This window comes from Typopeltis vanoorti, chromosome 26 (genome assembly GCF_054136105.1).
Source record: "Typopeltis vanoorti isolate ZY-2024b chromosome 26, IOZ_Tvanoo_1.0, whole genome shotgun sequence".
Lineage (NCBI taxonomy): Eukaryota > Metazoa > Arthropoda > Arachnida > Uropygi > Thelyphonidae > Typopeltis > Typopeltis vanoorti.
The window spans coordinates 1352568-1374784 of NC_143574.1; the positions used below are offsets into that span (position 1 = coordinate 1352568).

General features: G+C 36.4%; 1 protein-coding gene across 1 annotated transcript in view; it reads left to right on the plus strand.

The window, feature by feature from the left end:
* The window catches only part of LOC150092266 (prolyl 3-hydroxylase 2-like), a 131374-nt gene that overhangs the window by 16320 nt on the left and 92837 nt on the right, over positions 1 to 22217 (plus strand). Inside the window, exons 3-4 of the mRNA XM_090414922.1 lie at positions 13336 to 13507; positions 17338 to 17463. Of these exons, the coding sequence (XP_090271048.1) occupies positions 13336 to 13507; positions 17338 to 17463 (298 nt within the window). The remainder of the gene's footprint in view (positions 1 to 13335; positions 13508 to 17337; positions 17464 to 22217) is intronic.

Sequence of the window (22217 nt, forward strand, 5' to 3'; positions counted from 1 at the left end):
TTAATTTGCCAAAAATTTTGGAGACTGTTATCTTAGAATCAACTCCTACATAACTATAATACTTCTTTTTTTTTTTCTTTTGTCGTTACAATTTGAATTGGTTCACTTACTCATTGTTGTGTTTTCATGCTTTATTATTATTATTATTATTCAGGCCTCCATGGAGTCAAAAGACTCATCGTGGGAGGTCCTTCCTAAGAACATAAAGTCTGTCAAGACTCCTCGAGGGGAGGTCCCCCCTAAGAAACACGAAGTCTATCATACCACTCTTTAAACTCATTGACCGTTCTCACTCCCACTTTGTGCTCTGAAGATGCTGATTTGAAATTCAGTGAAATATAAGACAGTTAATAAACGTCTTTTTTTATAAATTAGTTTGTTGGTGTTGTTAATACTGTTAATATAAGTTAAGAATGTTTAGAAAGTTACTTTTATTAAATAAGAAACATTATGTTTTGTTTCCAGTCTGTGGCTACTTGCCAGCTGATAAAATCTGCTCATCACAGGCAAGTGGGTAACATCTTTGTCTAGCCCTGGTCGGGACTTTTTTCTAACCCTGCTTTCACCTCTTTTGGTGTTAAATAGTTGTACTGTATTGTTACCTATTGGAAAAAAGTCAATCTCCTGGCTTTTTTTTTTTTTTTACATTTCTTCCAATCCTTGTATTAATGATCTTGTCAAATTCTCTTTAGTTAATGTTTTCCTACCATTCGAAACGCATAACATTCAATTCCCATTTGATTTTTTACCAGAAAGAAATCATAGATTTTTTCAAACTGGATACCAAACAATTTAATTATCGTAATGATTTCTCTGATTGATCTGAAGGTTTGTACTCCTGAGTTGACTTTATTTTCTCCTGGTTCAACTGCTGTCTATCCTGCAGCTTGAAAATTAGCCAATGTTGAACTCATATCTAAGAGGGATGACAATGTTTATCATCAAATTACTATCCAGTTTCCTCACATTACTTTACTAAAGTGAGAGAAATTGGATCGAAAAGACTATTAACACAACTTCTGTGCTACCTGTAAGACTCTAAATTAATAAATGATTGCTAGTATAGATTCCCAACCTGCAGGGACCTTTTTACATATGTTGCCCTCACCTTTAGACACATGCTGTGAAAAAAGTTTGAGAAATCTTGTGATTGTTCCTGATATCTCCAAGAAATTTTATCTTGTTTTCCACAAAGGCTTATTAAGTAAGTTCCTATTGTCTGGATGGATTTTTATCCCTAGCAACTAACTAGGGTTTTGCAAGGGTCACTATTTTACTTACTCTCTTCCTTTTACTTATATATACATCAACAAATCTCTAGTTGGTTACAAATTCTCAATTTGCTGATGATGTTATATTTAGCAAATATTTGACAAACCTTGTGCTACCAAATTAACAAAACTTCCAGAATATCAAATTCTATAACCCACCATAAATTCTGATCTCCAAATTAATTTCTCTTTTTTCCAAGATGTTACTTTACATCTAAACAGCTATTAATACTGTAGAAATAGTCCATTAAACCCTACTGTTTTTGCATTTTAGGGCTGTGCCTCTTAGAACCCCATAAAAATAGCTTCACTTCACTATTTCACACAGATATTCAGTTTCTGTTGCTTACATTTTTTACAAAATTTTTCATAGTCACTCTTCATTAGAATTGGTATGGATAATTTGACAACTCTCCTTAGGTCTGTTAAAGCATGTGCACCAGCTGTTCAGCACTTTCACAGTCAACTCTAAACTTGCAGAGCAAATTTTTCTTCCTCTTTGTTCCTGTTACTGTCTTTTGGAACATTATTCCCTCTTCTGTATTTCCTAAAAAGTACTGTCTACAGGTCTCTAAATCCAATGTTACAGTTAAGTCTAACAAACACTGTTATAACAAACTCGCTCTCTATAACAAAAAAAAAGTTCTGACTGATGTCCCCCTAAGCCTTCCTCAAGATAATTCATTATAAAATTGTCCTCTGTAAGAAACTATTTCTGTGGTTTCTGTGAATTTGTTATAATGGCAATCAACTGTAACAAGTTTCTCCTTCTTCTTGTCCCTCTCAACTTTTTTATGGATCCACAGTATACTAGTATACTGTAGTTACATTAGTATAAAAACTCTGCTTGAAATTACTATAAAAATATTTTATTTTGTTATTCCATTTCTTATAATTAATATTCTACCTATATGTTACTTATGTTCCCATATAAAATGAGTTGCTTGCCCAAAAATTCAACATTGAGTAATACATGCAGCATTTATCTTGTTTAATTATTGATATATTTTTTACTTACATGAATATCAATTCATTAATCTCTACAAAGAGAGCAAGACACACATTGCTTGCTTTAAGAAAAACAAGTATTTTTTTAAAGCACTTAAGAAAGATATGTTATCCCAACTTTCTGTCAAATCAAACACATATTTTGATATACATGAATTTGTATTTATGCATTTATATTTCTTTGCATGCTAACAGCTCTCCTTGTAAACCAGTTATGTGAAGCTAAGAAATATCTATCATTCATCAGTCATATATCATTTTACTGATTAGTGCACCTTTTTTTTTCGTAAAATTTTGTAGCACTTTATGTAGAATTTCCACTGATTTAACAAAGAGTTTTTAACAAAAATCACTTCATATAAAAATTCAGACCTCTTAACAGTATAAACAATAACCAAGCAGTCAACATCAATTGTTAGATTAACAGAGATAATTAACATTTCAGAATATCCTCTAACATAAGTTGAAGCTTCAGCGTTGTCTAAAGGTTAGGACTTGTCTATCACTCGTAGACAAGAAAAGATCAAGAGTTCACTTATGAATGATAAATGAACTCCTTTGAAAGTTATCATTCACTTGTGAATAATAATTTTGACATGACATGGGATTCTCTGCTATTGTGAAGAGTTTTTGCCAGATTATCGATCATGAGAACCACTAGTTTGAAATAGCCATTAAAAAAGTGCAACTTTTAATTAAATCTCTAGCACAAAAGATGAGCATGAAATACTGAGCCAAGTTTGTCATCTTTTAAGTAATGCAATAAGAAGGCATCTTTTATGCCATAGGTTGTATTCATATATGCTCTTATTATTATTTATTAATATTATTATCCAGGCCTCCATGGATTAAAAAGACTCATCGTGGGAGGTCGTTTTTAGGAAACACAAAGTTTATCATACCACTCTTTGAAGCTGCTGACCATTCCCTCTCAACCACTCTTCCAAGGTTCAACCACCTTCCACACAAAGAAACCACTCCTCACTCTCTTTCACACAGCCTCCTCTCGTAACTTCCATGGATGGTCCCTTGTCATTACTCCTTCCTGCCGTTGCACCAAGTGAAAGAACTCTCCCCAATATCTACCCTGTAACTGCCTCTCAACAGTTTAAAAGTCTCGATCATATCACCTCTCCTTCTTCTGTCCACCAAACTCTGCAGTCCACATTTCTCAGCTGATCCTCATATTGTATAGTCCTAAAACCATCTTTGTTATCCGCCTCTGTACCCTTTCCACAGTCAATTTATCCCTTTCAAATCTTGGGGACCAGATCTTAGAAAATAGTCTACGTGTGGTCTGATCAGGGTCTTATACAGGGTGTTCGGGATAAATTTGACAGTTTCGTAAGGAAAAAGAAAATCTTCTTTGTATCTATTAAATTTAATGAATTGACAAAAAAACATTACAGGCAGAGTTAATTACAATACTATCAACAAGATTTACTCAAAATAACCACCATTAGCATCGATCACAGCTTCAATTCTGCTTCGGAACCTCGAACAAGCTGATGCTACAGTCTCCCTGGGAAGGGCCGCAAAAACTGTTTTAATTTTATCCATTAACTGGGCTTTTGTATTACTGGAAGTGCGATTGGTGTCTTTTTCAACTGCGCCCCATACAAAATAATCCATGGGGTTAAGGTCTGGGGAGTTTGGAGGCCAAACATTTGGACTGGTGAAGTCGTAGAAATTTTCAGACAACCATTTTTGACTTTTCCCAGAGGTGTGGCAAGGGGCCGAATCCTGCTGCCATACATACGGCCTACCATTAGCTACCCTTGTTATCCAGGGCTTGACTACAGTTAGCAACTCCACGAACAAAGCCCGAATTCCAATGCCAGGGTTCTTCAACACCTGTTCCTGCAGATTTGCGAGGAAGTCTGCTGTACGAACGCAATCAGATCGTCTGCTAGGGATCTTTCTTCTTGCTACATCCTCGTAGTCACCATTGCAAGTCTCTAGTTCATTCCTGATTGTTTTTACTGTATTCAGGGAGCATTGGGCAGCAGTCGTAATATCCTTATTTTGATGGCGGGCACGAATCATCATGATACAAGTTATTCTCTTCCATGATTCAGGTGGGTTCCAGCTATCCATCCTTTCTGACATCTTGTATATGAATGAAGAAGGGTCCAAACTTTTAAATGAAGAGAAGTGTGTGTTAATACATGTAACTTACGGAAAAATATAATTAATTATAAATATGTCAAATTTATCCTGAACACCCTGTACAATGGAATGATAACTCTTTTATCTCTGCAAGTCAGTGTCCTTCTCAGTATTGCAGCAATCCTCCGAGTTACTCTCACCACCTTTGCAATATGCTCCCTGAATTTCAGTTTTTTTATCGATCATCACCCCCAGAACTCTTGTCTCCCCTATGTCCTCCAGTACAGCTCCTCAAATCGAGTATGCATCCTCCCATCAATGGATCTCAAGACTTTATATTTTGCTGGATTGAACCGACACCCCATTCATTTGCCCATCTGTCTAGTTTATTCAAATCCTCTTGCAGGGCTGCCACATCTGCACTATTACTGATAACCCTTCCCAGCTTCACATCATATGCAAACAACTGAATGTCCCCTTGCAATCCATTGACAATATCATTGATATAAAGGTTGAACAATACAGGTCCAGTACTGAGCCCTATGGAACCCCACTTGTAACCTTCTGCTTCCTTGATATTGCCCCACCATACACAACTCTCTGATACCTATCAGTCAGCCAATCCTGAATCCATTTGACTAACCCGACATTTAAACCCATGTGCTGTAACTTAAATATCAGCCTATCATGTGGAACCCTGTCAGACAGCTTTGCAAAATCCAAAAAACTGGCAGTATATGCTTTCCCTCATCAACTGCTCTTGTCATTTTATTATAAAAGGCTTACTAAAGCAAGAGTGCCCCTTAACAAATCCATGTTGATTCTCACAGATAACATTACCCTCATCTGTCCAATTCTGTATATAGTCCCTCACTAATTTCTCCAAGACCTTAACAACTACTGATGACACACAAACAGGTGTATAATTAGACACCTCCAGTCTGCTACCCCCCTTATGCAGCGACACTATCTTACCTTCCTTCCATTCCCTGGGTACCTTTCCCACAGCCAGACTTTTACTGAAAAGCCAGGTCAACGGAGTTGTCAGTTCTTTAGCACATTCTCTCAAAACCCGTGGTGAAATATCATCCAGTCCAACAGCTTTACTAGTATCCAGAGTACTTAGTATTTGGAACACACTCTCCTCTTGCACCTCTAAACCCTGAACTTGTCCTATCCCATCCCTCTAGTATTAAATCCTCCTCCAGGATGATATACTTCAATAAAGTGCTCATTGAACAACTCCACTATGTCCTCTGCATCAGTCACTCTATTCCCATTTTTATCAAATGTCATTCTTACACAATCGTTTCTCCGCCTACTGGCCACTTAGCTAAAAAATTCCCTAGGATTTTCTTTGGATCTTAGTGCCAATCTCTTCTCATATTCCAGTTTTGCCTTCCTCACCATTTTTGATCACTCTTCTAGCCTGCATCTTATATTTTTTGTGTATCTGACCTCCACCCCTCTCCTTATATCTCTTCCATAATCTCTTTTTCAACTGCAATTCCTGTTTGATATCGCTTGCCATCTACTTTACACCAAATTGTGTCCACTTCTTCACTCGTGGAATACAGCTTACTATTGCTGCTAAAAAATATTCTTTCACAATTTCCCAAGCACTAATGATATCCTGGCCTTCCGATTCTGCCCTCCATGGAACTTTCCCTGGTTGATACCTAAGACTATTATAATCGCCCACCCTATAATTCCACATACATTCCCTTTTCTTTGATACACCTGCATGTCTGTTCATCTTCCATGTCAAAACCACATGGTCACACTCTCCAACTGGTGGGAGAGATGTCATCTCACTTATTATCAGCTCTTCTGATGCTATGACCAAATCCAAAACTTGTGAACCTCTTGTTCCCTTTATTACATGCTGCCGAAGATATTTGACCCTCAGGAATTCCAGAAATTCTATCCGCTTCTTACTACTTGCATTTTCCTCTTCCCAGCTTATACTGCTGTAGTTAAAATCTCCCATAACAATCATTCTTCTTGCACTTACCAAGCTCAACTGCCTAAACATCTCCTGGTCCCCATCCTCTGTGCTCCCTGGTTTATAGCAACACCCCACTAAATATCCTGTCTTGGCCACTTCTACCTCACACCATATGCTTTCAAAACCATTTGTGTCACTGCCTTCCAAAGCCTCCACTCTTAGAGAACATAAGTCATCACTTATCATAAGAAGTACTCCACCACCACGTTTTCCTTTCCTATCCTGCCGAAAAATGCTGTACCCCGCCACTTCAATTCCGGTTATTATATCATCCTCCATCAACCACGTCTCAGAGATTCCAATAACCTTTGGAATCTCTTTGGCCAGGTTGATGCTATCAGCTCCACCAGTTCATCTCGGATACTCCTGGCATTAGTATAGAGTAGGGATGCACAGACTGTGGCCCTCCGTTGATTTGCTGATGGCCCGCCTCACCGTGTATTATTTTAACTTTAACGAGTTACCTGAATCAGCCAAAAATGTTGAGAAAATTCAGTTAAACAGGATGACTGTGCAAAGAAGAATTACTGCAATGTTGGAAAATGTAAAGGACCAATTAACATCTTATTCAAAGAAATTTACCTATTTTTCATTAGCTACTGATGAATCAACTGACATTCTTCCACAGCCCAGTTGTTAATATTTGCACGTGGAATAACACAAGAATTTGAGGTAAGTGAGTAGCTGATTGGAATGAGTTCATTGTCAGATCAAACGAAAGGTAATGACATGTTCACTGGGCTTTTGGAACAGTGTTTTAGAATTGATTTTTTTGAAAATTGATTTAGATCTGACAAAATTATCAGGTATCACGACTGATGGAGCTCGTTCCATGATAGGAGCTAATTCTGGATTGGTAACATTATTGAAACAGCATTTGGGACGGCACGACAATGAGTTGATACAATTCCACTGTATAATCCACCAGGAGAGCTTGTGCCCTTAGAAACTTGGATTTGAATATGTCATGAAAGTTGTGGTTTCAACGATTAATTTTATAAAATCCGGTGGCCTTAATCACAGACAATTTAAAAAGTTTCTTGAAGACATTGAAAGTGAATATGGTGACGTAATTTTTTACACAGAAGTGAGGTGGCTAAGTCATGGACAAACATTGGAGCAGTTCCTAAATTTAATTGATGAAATTGAAATCTTCATGACTGAAAAAAACCAAAAACATCCCTGACATAAAAAAATCCGAATTGGTTATGTGACTTAGCCTTTCTGGTTGACATTACTAATCATTTAAATATGTTAAATACGCGACTTCAGGGCAAAGATCAATTGGTTACTCAACTTTATGGCCACATTGTCTTTTCAGTGCAAGTTAAATCTATTTCAAATCCAACTGAAGTCAGGTGATTACATCCATTTTCCTAATTATAAGAAAGTTTCTGAAAAGTTCAATGTCAACTTCAAAACTGTGTATGTTGAAAAGATTGATAACTTGATATCAGCCTTCAAGGATCGGTTTTCTGATTTTAAAAAAGTGAAACCGTTGCTAGATTTATTTAGCAATCCTTTTGCTATTTTGCCCGAAAATGCACCAGAATCAGCACTGCTTGAACTCATCGACATTCAAAACGATGAGAGCCTGCGAAATAAATTTAAAGGCAATTTATTAAACTTCTATCGTTGTGTAGATAAAAACAATTATAAATGGTTGCTAGATAATGCATTAAAATTTGCAAGCCTCTTTGGCTCAACATATATTCGTGAACAAACTTTTTCAGTCATGAATATTAACAAATCGAAAAATAGGAACCACATGACACTGATGAAATTTAGAATCAATTTTGCAGTTGGCTACTACAAAACTTGAACCAAATATCGAAACAATTGTCAAATCAATGCAATGTCATGCATCAAATTAAATTCACTTACTTTTTATTACCTTTTTTGTAACAATTATGATAGGTATAAATAAAATAAACAATATATGGTAGATAACTTTCAAGTTTTTTTTGGCGGCCCTTGGCCTTAACAAGTTTGTGCATCCCTGGTATAGAGCATAAAAATGTCACTACTTCTATACCTATCATTGCCCCCTCTTGCTCCCCCCCCCAGGCTCAATGTTACCTGATGTCTTCCCCCAAGGACCCATTCCCACAAGAGGCCACCCCTGCTACCATCCACCCTGGGAATTCTAATTTCCCTGCATTGACACACCGACTCATTCAGAAAACAGCAATCTTTCCGGATGCCTTTGTCCTTCCTCATTCAAATGCAAGCAGTCTGTAGCATGCAGTTCCCTTCTGTCCTCAAACGCCCTCCAAGCATCCACATATTCCAAACCTGTCTTCTCACACATTCTGGCTATTATGCGATTCAGTATTGCTACTCTTCTGCTCAGCTCGTCACAATCATACCTGGGAAACACACACAATCTTCCCTCTTTGTGTTTTCTTTTGCACAACTTCAAGCAAGAATCTCAGATCTCTTGCCGCCCGATTTAGACTGCCTCTCAAGTCGTTTGTGCCCACTATCACAATCATTTCATCCATCCTTTCACGTCTCTTAATTGCCATAGCCACATTTTCTATCATCCCTCCAGGCAAACTCACCTCTGGCATCCTATCTTGCACACCATACATCACACCTCTAATTACTCTGTTCCTTGATTGCTCACCTGCATCCCCCACTCTCTCTCTGTCTCTTCTCTAACCCTTTCTCTCTGTGTTTCCCTACTTACCTGCTGTCCTCGCATCACTCTGTCCCTGGTTCCAGCACTCCCTCGCATTCTTCTCATTTCCTCTCTCTGACTGTTATCATTCTTCCCTCCTCTATCATTCCCATAACTCTCTCTCATTCCCTCTCTTCTAATGTTTCCATTCTCTCCTCTTCTATCATTTTATCATCCTCTTTTATCATTCTATGAAACTTTTTTAAAGTTTCAAAGGGAAGCATTGTTTTTTTTCTTTGTATATAAAACAATAATGGATATTTGTTATCCTTTCTTTTATTAGTTTTGTGATGTCAGAATAAAGCATTTCAGACCCTTTTCATGAATAATATTTTTCGCACACACACACACACACACATTTATTGACATCATACATAAAGAGGGTGCAACATTTGTAACAGAAGTTATGTGTGTGAAGGCATATTAAGAAGAAAGAAAGAATCTTTTTATGTGTTTGTTGAGCATCTGGTGGTGATGGTGGTGGTGGTAATCTTTGGTGTGTATGTGGAACAGGGGGGAGATGTATGGGAAAGGCTGTCCCAAAGAACAGGGATAGATGAAATGAAAGAGGACAAGGATGTGAATTTAGTCTGATAAGCGTAAAGCTGAATTGAATATGGAAGCTGGCCACTTGCTTGTATTTTTATATATGCAAAGGAAAGCAGAAGAACAGTTATAGCTAGTTCAGTAGACTATTGCCCATAAAAATATTTCGTAGAGATGGCATAATGCAAAAACAGAACATCTATGAAAAAGTGAGTGAATGGAATCTTTCTGTGAGAGAAAGAGAGAGGGGGGGGGATATCTGTTAAGTAGATCATCCTCGTCTGGATAGCATCAAGCATTCTAAGGGAGGGTTTTTGATGCACCAGTACAAATTCAAAGATAGTATTCCATCGTTGGGCAATTGTGAGATTTATATAGTGTTTATAGTTGTACAGATGAGAAGTAGTTCCCTAAATGGAAAAGGACATCAAGCTGTTTTGTATGCTGAGGAGACTATGAATATAATATGTGTCCCCTTATGAAATGTAAGGGAGTGTGAAGTGAGATCTTTCCTACAAGAAATGAGACAATGTGTCGGTAATGTTGAAGTTCACTACATTATTCTCATCTCGCTGGAGAAAAGTAAGGAGTCATCAACATGGATAGGATTTGTAGTCAGTGAGAGAAGATGGTCATTAATGTATAAGAGTGTGAGCAGAAGCACAGAACGTTGGAATATCCCAGCATTTAACCAGTGATCACCAATATGGATGCTGCAACCATTGATAGAGAAATCAAAGAGAAGAAACAATCCATCATAGTAGTTGCTGAACAACTAGAAGCAATCTGATAGCCTATTTGCAAAGGCTTGAAAGTAAACCCAATGAATGCTCTGAAAATGTCAAGAACAGCCACATGAGTTTCTTCAAATCTTTTCATGGCTTGTATCTAAAGGTGGATAAGATTGGCTAGGTGATCTGCCACCTTCTGCTGTCGAATGAGAATAGCAGCATCCATATTGGTGATCACTGGTTAAATGTGGGCCTCCAGATAGTGAAGAAGTTGGTGAGTGACCCTTCTCTGTTGTTTCAAGAGGATTGAAGTGAGAGCAGTGAGAATGAACTTGATGGCTGATTTTATCTCATCTTTTAGGGATGAGTTGGATATAGATATGATGGTTTTAATAGGCAATATCAGATGGATGTTAATTCTTGAAAGTCATTTTGAGCACATTAGAAGAAGAATATCATCTGGACTAGGAAATAGATTAGTATTCAGACCAGTGAGAATTTTTCTGATATCTTTCTGGTGGAAGATCAGAGGAACCATGCAATGAGCGTTTGTGATATAGTGGGAGGTAATTTTCCTTGGTCATCTATACAAGAGTTTGAGGAGAAAAATGATGACAGCCTTATCTTTAGGTGGTTGCCATGGCTAGTGGCTGTTGTCTCTTTGGAGTTATGGCCAAAGCATCTAAGGCTATGGAGCCAGCATATTATATTAGTTATTTGCATGTTTTCTAGCCAGTTTCTGCTTTGTGGAATGAAAAACCTGAGTTTCTAGGAGGAAAGACCCGTCGCCTCCATATGAGACTGGGTGATGTTACCATGGGAGTAAGTTGTACCCAATAGCCTTAATGAGGGATCAGATGGTTCAGCTCCCATTTGAGAGAGAACCAAGCCTTGTATAGTGGTCAGGAGTTTTGGTTTGAAGTGAGGAACAGTTGAAATTGCTGCTCTTGTTCCAAAGTGTTATTTGAACTTTATCAGATTTCTAAAAGAAAGTATTGTTTATTGATGCAGTGATAATAATTTTTCTCATTCTTCATTTCATTTCAACATTGATTTTTGACTTTTTGTTGCATGAGTTTCCATGAAGCAATTTGAATTTATAGAAGCAAACAGAGAAAACAACATTTGGGAGACTTTTTTTTGGAGGGAAATAAGGAAGTACATTGCTGTTTCTTTTTTTTCTTTTTTTTACATTTTAACTCTTAGAGTTTTAAGTAACTTTTATGACTGTAAAACAATAAGATCATAGAGAAAATTTTCTCTTTTTTAATGAATTTGATATGATTTCATGGAACACATTATCAATTCTTGTGTTACTGAGTCTGATTATCCTGTTCTGAATAATCAGACTCAGTTTTATGCCAATTGTCATTCCTATTTTTGTTTATTTTAAAGAAAGAAAGAAAAATAAAATATTATACAAATATAAAATAAGTGAAAAAAAGAAGAATCGGAAGACCAAGAAAGAGATGCACGAGACTGGAACAGGCCACCTGGCCTAAAATCCATGTTAGGAAGAAGAAGAAGAAGAGAAGAAACAGATGACTAGGAATAACCATTAAATTATTAAGCTATTATTTTGCCTTGTTTGGTAAGACATCCTTACAGATATAAATGTAAGAATATTATTATTATTATTATTCGTGACACCTCCAAGGAGTCCGAAGACTCATCGCGGGAGGACACCTATTGTACAACTGTCTCCACCACTACACCGAATCTCTACTACTAATCATCTACATCAGCACCATCTACTGCCCACCACCACCACAGCTAGTATTTTGTAGCATTGTCAAAATATAGGAAAGTATTAATTAAAGTTTTTTAAAAAGTAAAACAACAACAGTCTCCCATTCCTAGACACTCTGATTACACATCAGCCTGATGGATCCTTTGCATTCTCCATTTACAGAAAACTTACACATATAGTAGATACATTCACTAGAAGTCACACCAACCCCCTTCTCAACAATATGGAATTATAAAAACTCCATATAACAGTGCAAAAATAATCAGTTCTGATAACAGTGCCCTAACTACTGAACTTGACCATATCCTCAACACTTTCTTAGCTAGTGTCTACACCCCCCCCCCAAAAAAAAAATTAAAACCTTGTAACTGCAATTGTAACCCTTCCCCTCCCCTCTCCCTTTCAGAGCAGAGATTACTTTCAGAGCAGAGATTAAGATCTATCACCATTCCATATATCCGGGGCACATCCAAAATTTGACAAAAATCCTAAGGAAATAACCTTCAACCACTTACAACACATAAGAAAGTAGCATCTCTTATCTGCTCCATCAAAGACCAGCCACATTTATAGACCTTCCAGGTCCCTTGCAGTTTCAAACTGTCCTATTATGGCAAAACAGTCACGACAGCCAATATCATAATTTCTGACCATGACTACAGCCACTCAGGACTTGCTGACCATGCTTTGGACACCCACCACAGGATATGCTGGAAGAAGGCCACTCTATTACACTGTGGCAAATACAAATATGAAAGACTATTCCTTAAATCTGCCTCAGCCCTGAAAAACTTTCCAAACCTCAACAAATTTGGGTGCATGAGACTACTCCAAATTTGGGAAGCTTACATTTCAAGATCATCAGTTTAACAACCAAGACTACTCAATTCAACCCACTGGTGGTGGGGGGGGGGGTTGCCATTTAAGACTTTAGACTCTGCTTTAGTTGTCCCTTCATTTGCCCAGTGTTAGTGCCTACGTGCACATATCATTGTTTATTGTGATACCTGATGATGGCAATGTAACATTGCCAAAATATAGGAAAGTATTAATTAAAGTTTTTATAATTAATATTTTAGTATTTGTTAATTCTGGAAAAATAATAGTTATGGAAGGCATTGTACCTTACAAAGTACCTTATTGTTCATATTTTTGCAGCATATTCAGGTTAAAGGAGAAATATTTGCTATACTAATAGAGATAAAAATAAAAAATTGTTATTTCATTAGGAATTATATCTGAAAGCAGCACATATCTACACAGAAAAAAATTATGAAGTTGTTGTTGATCTAATGGAGAAAGCTGTAATAGAATATCTGAAAGCTGAAGATGAATGCCGTCTTCTCTGTGAAGGGCCATTGAATGATCCTGCACAAATGGAACTGATGCTATCTATTGCACGTATGTCAATACAATATCTATTAAAGTTAAAATATATCTGCAAGGGTTATACCAAAAATTAATGAACATGATCCAGTTATACATCTGTTTACTATGCAGTGAAATACAGATCCTGCATGTTACTGATATCCCTACAATTTCCCATGGTGAAATGGCTTGCATTAGTATGTTATTTTATCAATGTGTTTTGATTGTTCCTGTTCCTGGTAAAGGAGAATAATTTGGCTTTGGGCATCTACATGCAACTTCACTGTGTATGTTCAGAGATGCTCGCATGGGTGCCAGCAATATTAGAACTTTGAAATATTTCAAAGTGAAATACAGACATTGCTTGCTAACTTCATGCTGTTCAACTGAGAACTGTCCCGACAGAACACAACATGCAAAAATTCATTACCCTTATTGAAGATGTTCAGCAGATGATGGTAAAGGAAATGGTAAAATCTACTCTTAGCATAAGACATCATGCCATGCAGTCAATAATGACATGCTTGACAGCATGTCATTATTGACTGCATTGCATGATGATTATTTGATACTGGACATTGCTAAATAATAAATGTTGATACAATGAATTCATCCCTAAAATAGAGTTAACAGAGTGTGGAATGTCATCACATCTGTTTTCTAAACAATAAAGTTTTATTGGCTGAGGATATTAGCAATATACTCAACCAGTAAGGTCATGGTAACTGTATTTTGCATATTGGTGTTGAAAGGGAGAAACTATCAGTGCAGCTTGGCTGTGATTAGGTGCAGGAAGATGCACCATCCACTTTATGAAAATCGTCTGATAAAATGAGGTATTATCTTCTGACACAATGAGTGCATCACTTATGCTGCTGATTTAGGGACAGTCAAAAATAAATGGCTGTGAATTGCTCTTCAATCCCCCATACAGGCCTGAACTTGGCCTCTCTTCTTGGACTACAACTTATTTGGGCTGTTGAAAGAGGAGACGATATTACTATGAGAACAACAAGACAGTACAAGATGCCATGTGTAGCCACTTACAGGGTGCTGGATTGAGCTTCTTTCATAGCAGATTAAGTTCTTGCAATATGGCAGATTTGTTTGGATCATTCTGGTGACTTTTGTTGAAACATAAATTCTGTTTCTGTTGATAGTAATTATTCCATTCATATATATATCTTGATTTATTTAAACCAATATTTGCTCATTATTTTGGATATAACCCCTGTAATTTATGAATGTAAGAATTCAGTGCTTTTGGTATCTTCATTGTAAAATTTCTAATTTGCATGAAGTAGTACAGTCTATTTATGACTTTTTTAAACAGCTGACAATTTATTATAACTAAGTTTATACTTTTAATAACTATATACACTACATTGAAATAAGTGTGGCGATATCCCTGTTTTAGAATGAAACATATTCTTTCATCACCTCTTGCCTTTACTTGCAGACATATTCCTAAAGTTAAATGCACGAGGGTGGTCTGAAAAGTTCTTGGCCTAACAATTAAAAAATGAATTTAAAATTTATTTTTATTTTTCAATATAATCTCCCTTAAGACTGATACATTTATTTCAGTACCATTATCCCATCCCTGTAGTGGTTCTCAGTAAGATCTGCAAAAGACCCCTCTACAGCTGCAATTACCTCTTGATTTGAAGAAAAATGCTGACCAGTGAGGAAGAGTTTTACTTTTGGGAAGAGATAGAAGTCAGAGGCAGCCAAAGCTGGGGGGAATAGGGTGGATATTTCAACAATTCATAGTGCAGATCCCTTAATTTTCCCATTGCCAAAACACCTTTGTGGGCAAGTGCATTGTCCTGATAAAAGATTATTTTTTACTTCTGCAAACTGGGTCTTTTCTCACGATTTTTTTCATCTAGTCTGGTTAAAAGATTGGAATAATATTCCCATGGTTATTGTTTTACCCTTTTCAAGATAATTAATAAAAAAATGCCTTTAGCATCCCCAAACACCGATGCAATAACCTTTCCTGCTAATGGAACTGACATCAACACCAAAGGTTGTTCAGCACCAAAGTAGGCAGCAGTCTGCTTTGGTGCTGAACAGCCACCTTCTGTCCATTGTTTTGACTGCTGTTTGGATTCTGGTGTGTAATGCTGAATCCAAGTCTCATCCATAGTAATAAATCGATGCACAAAATCAATTTTATTCTTGTTGAAACACTGTATGCACTATTCAGAGATTTTCATGCGAGTGCATTTTTCATCTGCTGTGAGCAAGCACGGCACCCATCCTGCACAGAGTTTTTCATTTGCAATTCTTCATGCAAAATATATCCTACATGTTCTTTTGAAATGCCATAATCTCAGCAATTTCACGCACTTTGACTTCCTGGTCATCCAATACCACATCGTGCACTTGATCAATGATTTCTGGTGTTCTTACACTTTTTGGATGTCCTTTACGCAGATCATCTTCAAGGCTGGTACGGCCATGTTTAAACTCAGCAGCGCATTTCTTAATTGTCGAAAACGAAGGAGAAGAGTGCCCATAAACTTTTAGGAACTTCGAATGAATTTCTTTTAGCGTTGAATCTTCTTTTACAAAGAATTTTATAACTGCACAATACTCAATTTTATCCATTTCAAGGTATACAGACAACACTTTTGCTTCAGACAGCTGTATAAAACAAACTACTTGATAGAATGACCATAGATGGCAACACTATCAGGAAGATTTTTTTTTCTAATTTCACATGGATGCTTATGACAGATGTACCAACTTAGAAAAAAAAATCTTGCTGATAGTGTTGCCATCTATTGTCAAGGCCAAGAACTTTTCAGACCACCCTCATACATCTGTACATTGCCAATGGCACATGATGAAAAATGGATCAAAGAGGTTTATCATGAGATGCCATACGATAGGCCTATTTATTCATGACATTGGATTGGTAATAGACCTCACCACCCAAAATCAACTGTAAGCAATACTTGGCTAAGGTGATACCTTCACAGAAGGTGTCACCTTAGCCAAGAAATGCACAAGCAACTGCCGTATGCTAACACCAAGAGACCAAAGAATGGCTAAAAGATGGTACAGAAAAGTTTGCATTCACATGCAAAAACAAGTAACCAGGAATTCAAAGAATGTATAAGGGGTTTGCCACCTTGTTTATTAGGTTATTAAGATACAACATAAAAGGTTCCATAATTTCAGTTTCTACAAAAGAGCTGCTACACATAAGCTCAACAATACATTGCAATCAATAGCACAAAGTAAGGAGATTTGGGAGGTAATTGTGGTCATTTAGTTGAAGTTTATAGAACATATTGCTAAGGTGACCAAAATAATGCATCAGATCCCTTTATTGTTGAAAAATACACTGATAAGCATTAATAGGAAGGTTATTATTCCATTTTATAAGGCCACATCTGGACTGCATGCTGATATGGTCATTTGGGTGACATGGAGATGAGGAAGTAGTGGAGAGGATCTAGAGGTGAGTGTTCAAAATTGTGACAGGTCTATTAAATACTCCTATTAGGATAGATCGAAGGTCTGTGGGTTACAAAGACTAGTTGATAGTTTTTAAGCCAAAAAAAAGGGGGGGGGAAGGTTGACAGAAGCATGATAGAAAAATATAATTAATATAATATAATTAATAAAATAAAATATAATTCATTATGTGGAACATTAATAATGTTCCACAAACATTATTATTCATTATAAGAGATTTCTTTACAAATTCATTGTAAATTTCAGACTTCTGTACTAAGCCTAAACTCATATAACTTGATTTTATATATAGAAGTAAATATTTTCTGAGAATTGGTTAACATAGTTGAATTATATAATTAGTAGAACTAATAGTATTTTATATTTTGTAGATCACTTTGCACATTCTCTTCACTGCAAGTTTGACTGTCCTAAGAAGCTATCATATATGTATGGCCAGGAACATGAGAATTTTTATCCTAGTCATTATCATTATTTGCAATACAGCTATTATAAAAGTAGGTAATTTTTTAAATTGCCATAAATGCTTTGTTCAGTCTAAGTGTAATCTGGATACAGGTTTTCATGAATAAAAAAAACCTGCTTTATTATTTATTATGGTATCAATCCATGTTTAGTAATTTTTTGGGATACTAATAAATTCATATTCCAATATTCAAAACTGAAAGATCTGGATATTATCCTGTTTTAACATTGATACATTTTAATACATTTAATATTGAATATTGTTTTAATATTTTTACTATAATTTTAATACTGTGGGGTCGCTTAAGGGTCACAGCCAAATAACTGGGAGAAGACCTCCACATCGCCTTTAAGGAATGTGGAGAACCAACTGGGACTTCTGACCTAGTTGGTTCTCCAATCCTGACAGGGATAGTCACAATGCACCCTGTGACTACTCTGTTAGTAGATACCTACTGGCAATTTAGGACTTAATGACAAAATTGTACTCTTTATTGATTTAAACCACACAAATGCATTTGATGGTGCGACATGATGAGATTTCATGCCAGCTGGGGCATCGCCCATTAAACAAGGCCTCTGCTGTTTTCGTCAGGGAACCAGGGCAAACAGTGAAAAGTCAACTACTGGAACAAGCTCTAACTCAACATCTGGAAGAAGAATAAACCCAACATCAGAAAAACTAAAGATAGGAACCATCAGTATAAGAAGTATTAATGGAAAGGAAATCGAACTTGCAGAAGAATTGGAAAAGTACCACGTGGACATAATTAGCATTACTGAGACTAAGAAAAACATGAATCTTACTAAATAATATGTATAGGAGGTTATTTTCAGGTAATAATAATCAAGAAGAGGTAGGAGCAGCATTAGCATTTAACACCAAACATGAAGATAAACTTCTTGATTGGAAGACAGTTTCGAGTAGAGTTATATGGGCAAACTTCAAAATGGGGACGTGGACAATGAAACTTATTTGTGTCTATGATCCCACTGAAGATTTTTCCAAAGAAGAAGTGGAGGGATTTTTTGAGTCATTCGGACGGGCAGCTGATATAAAAATGGAAAAAGTGGTTGTTGTTGATCTAAAAAGCAGAGTAGGAAATGAATCCCACCAGGCATATAGAAACATCTGAAGATAAGGATATCCTAGATGTCTAGATTAATTACTTTGAAAGACTGTTAAATGAACCAAGCAGTGACATAACCATACTAGAAATGTTTCAAGAGGAATGCAAAGAGGAGTACATATGAATACTGGAGGGAAAAAACATCAAAAACTTGAAATTTGAAAAGGCAGCTAGAGTAGATGCTTAAGTATAGAAGTATTAAAGTTTTGCAGTGACTACACTGCATAATTCAGAGGACCTGGTTAGAAGGTCAAATTCCAAATGATTGGAGTAGCTCTCATAGTACCATCTATAAAAAAAAAAGGGAATAAAACTGAATGTGAGAATTACAAGGAATTTCTCTACTAAGTGTTCCAGGTAAGATTTATGCAAGGATACTTGAAAAGAGGTTGAGAAAGATTGTGGAAAAGAAATGTGCAGAAAAACAAGCTGGGTTCAGGCCAAGATCAGATTTTCACTTGAAGACAAATAGTTGAGAAATCATGAGAATATGACAAGGAACTGTATTTAAGTTTTCTGGATCTGGAAAAGGCATTATATAAGGTGTCCAGAGGAAAGCTTTTCAAAACACTACAATTACATGGGGTGAATGGAACATTATACCGAGCAATGCATAGTCTATATTTAAGTTGTCAGTCAGCAGTTAGAATTGAAGGAAATACAGGAAATGATTTGCAAAATCAGGGGTAAGACAAGGATGCACATTATCTCCACTGTTATTCATCATTTATAGGGATCACATTATGAAATAAAGTGGCATCAAGCCTGATATTAGAATTGGAGATGTCAAACTTATCTCTTTGTGTTGTACTTATCTCTATGATGTTGTACTTCTAAATACATCTAGTGCAAGGCTCCGGGATTCACTAACTAAATTGAATAGCAGCTGTAACAAATTTGGTTTGAAAATCAGCAATAAAAAGACCAAAACTATGAAAATAGGCAGGAGCATGGAAAATTTCAGCTGCATTCTGAATGGATATCCTATGGAACAAGTAAAATATTCAAAATATTTAGGCCAAGTTTTTAGTGAAGATGGCAGGTTAAATCTGGAGATAGATAATAGAATAAAAGCAAAGCTGGTATGATGGGTAGCTAGCTGAATAAATTTATATGGAATAAGAGAGAATTAGCAATAATATCGTGAGAATATATTTTAAGAATACATCACTTGATCAAAGGCTAGAGACAACAGATATGCAGGTTGTAAGAAAAATTAGGGGAGTGAACTGAAGGCATCAGTGGTAAAATTATATTAAAAATGAAGATATTTGAAAGGAACTTGATGTTATTAGCATTCAAGAATGTGTCAGCAGAGCTAATCTAAGGTGGTATGGCTACTTAAATAGAATGGGTAAAGAAAGGTTAGCAAAACAAGTGTTTGATTCCAAGATAGCAGGAAAGAGACCCAGAAGAAGACCAAGGCCTAGGTGATTGATTTGATCAAGAAGTGCCTTACAAGCACAAAATGTTAGTTATGACAATATTGGAGTGCTCACAAGTAATAGATTGATGTGGAAGAAAATTGTTTATCGGAGATTTATAATAATGTAAAGTTAATCATGTAGTGCTGTTATAGTAACCTAAACACCCTTTGAGGGTGCATATCAGAAAATTGAGGATGATGATTTTAATACTGTGTTAATATTGAAATAATGGAGTAGTCTTCAACACTACAGATTAAGCTGAACTTCTAGAATGTCAAACGGTTTTTGAGTAGGATGATGTGAAGACATTATTAAATGATAAATTGGAAGATGAAACTTATTTTTGCCTCCAGTCCCACTTAAGGCAGTAGTGAAGAAGCAAAGGAATTGTTTACTTCATTAGAGTTGAAACTGACATAAAGGAAAAGTAATTCTTTTTGGAGACTTAAATAGTTGACTATGAAATGAATCATAAACTATATAGATGTGGTCTGGTAAAATTTGAAGAAAAAAGGCAAGATCAATATATTCTAGGCTATTCATCACTAATACCATATACATGTCCAGATAATTTCTTTGTTGACAATTCATTGCAGGAAAATTCTTCCTGCAAAGAAGACAAACATTATCGAATATCAGTTTTAAAATTTTTTGTTTTATAAAATAGTAGTATTGGAAATAAGGTGAAGACTAGCATTTCTGCCACTGATGGGGAATTTTGCCTTAACCTGATTTACATCATGAAAGGATTTATGTAATTTTACCATTTTTTTAATACCAAGGTGCACGTATATTATTAACATCTGACCTACATGGAGTCAAAGGACTTGTCGTGGGAGATCTATACTCCCTCATCATAAAGATCATTCAACCATGCCTTAAACCTATTCACAGTTTCCACATTCACCACACTTTCAGGCCATGCACTCCACTCACCAATGGGTTTAAGGCCTACACATTTCTTTGTCTTCACCTTCCACATTCCCTTAACTGTAACAACACCCCACCAAATATATAATTCTATCAACCTCCACTTTACACCATACTGCTTCAAAACCACTGCCACTTTTTCCTCCTTGTATCTCAACCTTTCATGGACATAATTCCCCTGCTATCATCACCAGCTCTTCCCCCCTGCTTTTTCTATCTTTACAAAAAACATCATATCCATCCATTTCTATTCCTGTCAAGATGCTATTCTCATCCAACCATGTTTCACTTATTCCAACTATTTTTTTACACATTCAGATTCAGTCAATGCAAAATTTCATATCTCTTGTTTGTGATACTCCTGGTATTTGCAAATAACCATAACAATTCACTTCTTGGCCTATAACCAGTCCTACTCATGCTACCCCCATCTGTGACTTCTCCTCACTTGTTTGCTCACCTTCTGTCCCAAATACCCCCCCCCCCCGACTCAAATCCCCACTTATTTCAGACTGTTCCATTCCTATTCCAATCATCCACATGCATGCATTCATTACTGCTTTCAGAATCCACTTTCCTTATACTGTGTCTCCCTTAACTCCTTGTCCCACTTGCATTCATGTTCTCACATTCTCCTCTACATTCGCAACCACATCAGTCTCATCTGGTCCACTCTCCTGCTCATTTACATCATCTCCAACTTCCAATGATACCTTGTTTGCATCACTTATTACGTTTCCTTTCAGCAGCAACCTTTCCAAGTGACTTACTCCAAAACCATTCAGATGCAGTTCATCACTCTTATACAATTCCATTTGTCTTTCAAACTCATCTGACACATTCACAAACTGCACACACTTTTCTTTTCACATATTTCCACTAACCTTGCTCTCTGCTGCACCTCATCATTGTTATACCTGTGCAACACACAAACTACCTTTCCTACTATACTGTTATGTTTCATTCTCCTCAATAATCTCTTGATATTTATTCTCACATTTTCCCTGTAGACAACTGAGTCATTTGTTCCAACCACAACCACTAACTCCCTCGTATGCTCACTTCTCATATCCAGGCACCTCACCCATCCTGTTCATTCTTCCTCCTGGAAAACAAATCTTGTGCACCCTCTCATTCATAACACCTTTTATGATAGAAACTCCACATAGTGCTATTCTTGAGTAATTTCTTCTTCTTTCTCTCCACTATCTTTCATTTTATTCTTTCTCACTCTTCTGTTTGTATCCACCATACATCTAATTTCAATCTGTACACACCTTATCTCATTCCTCATCTGAA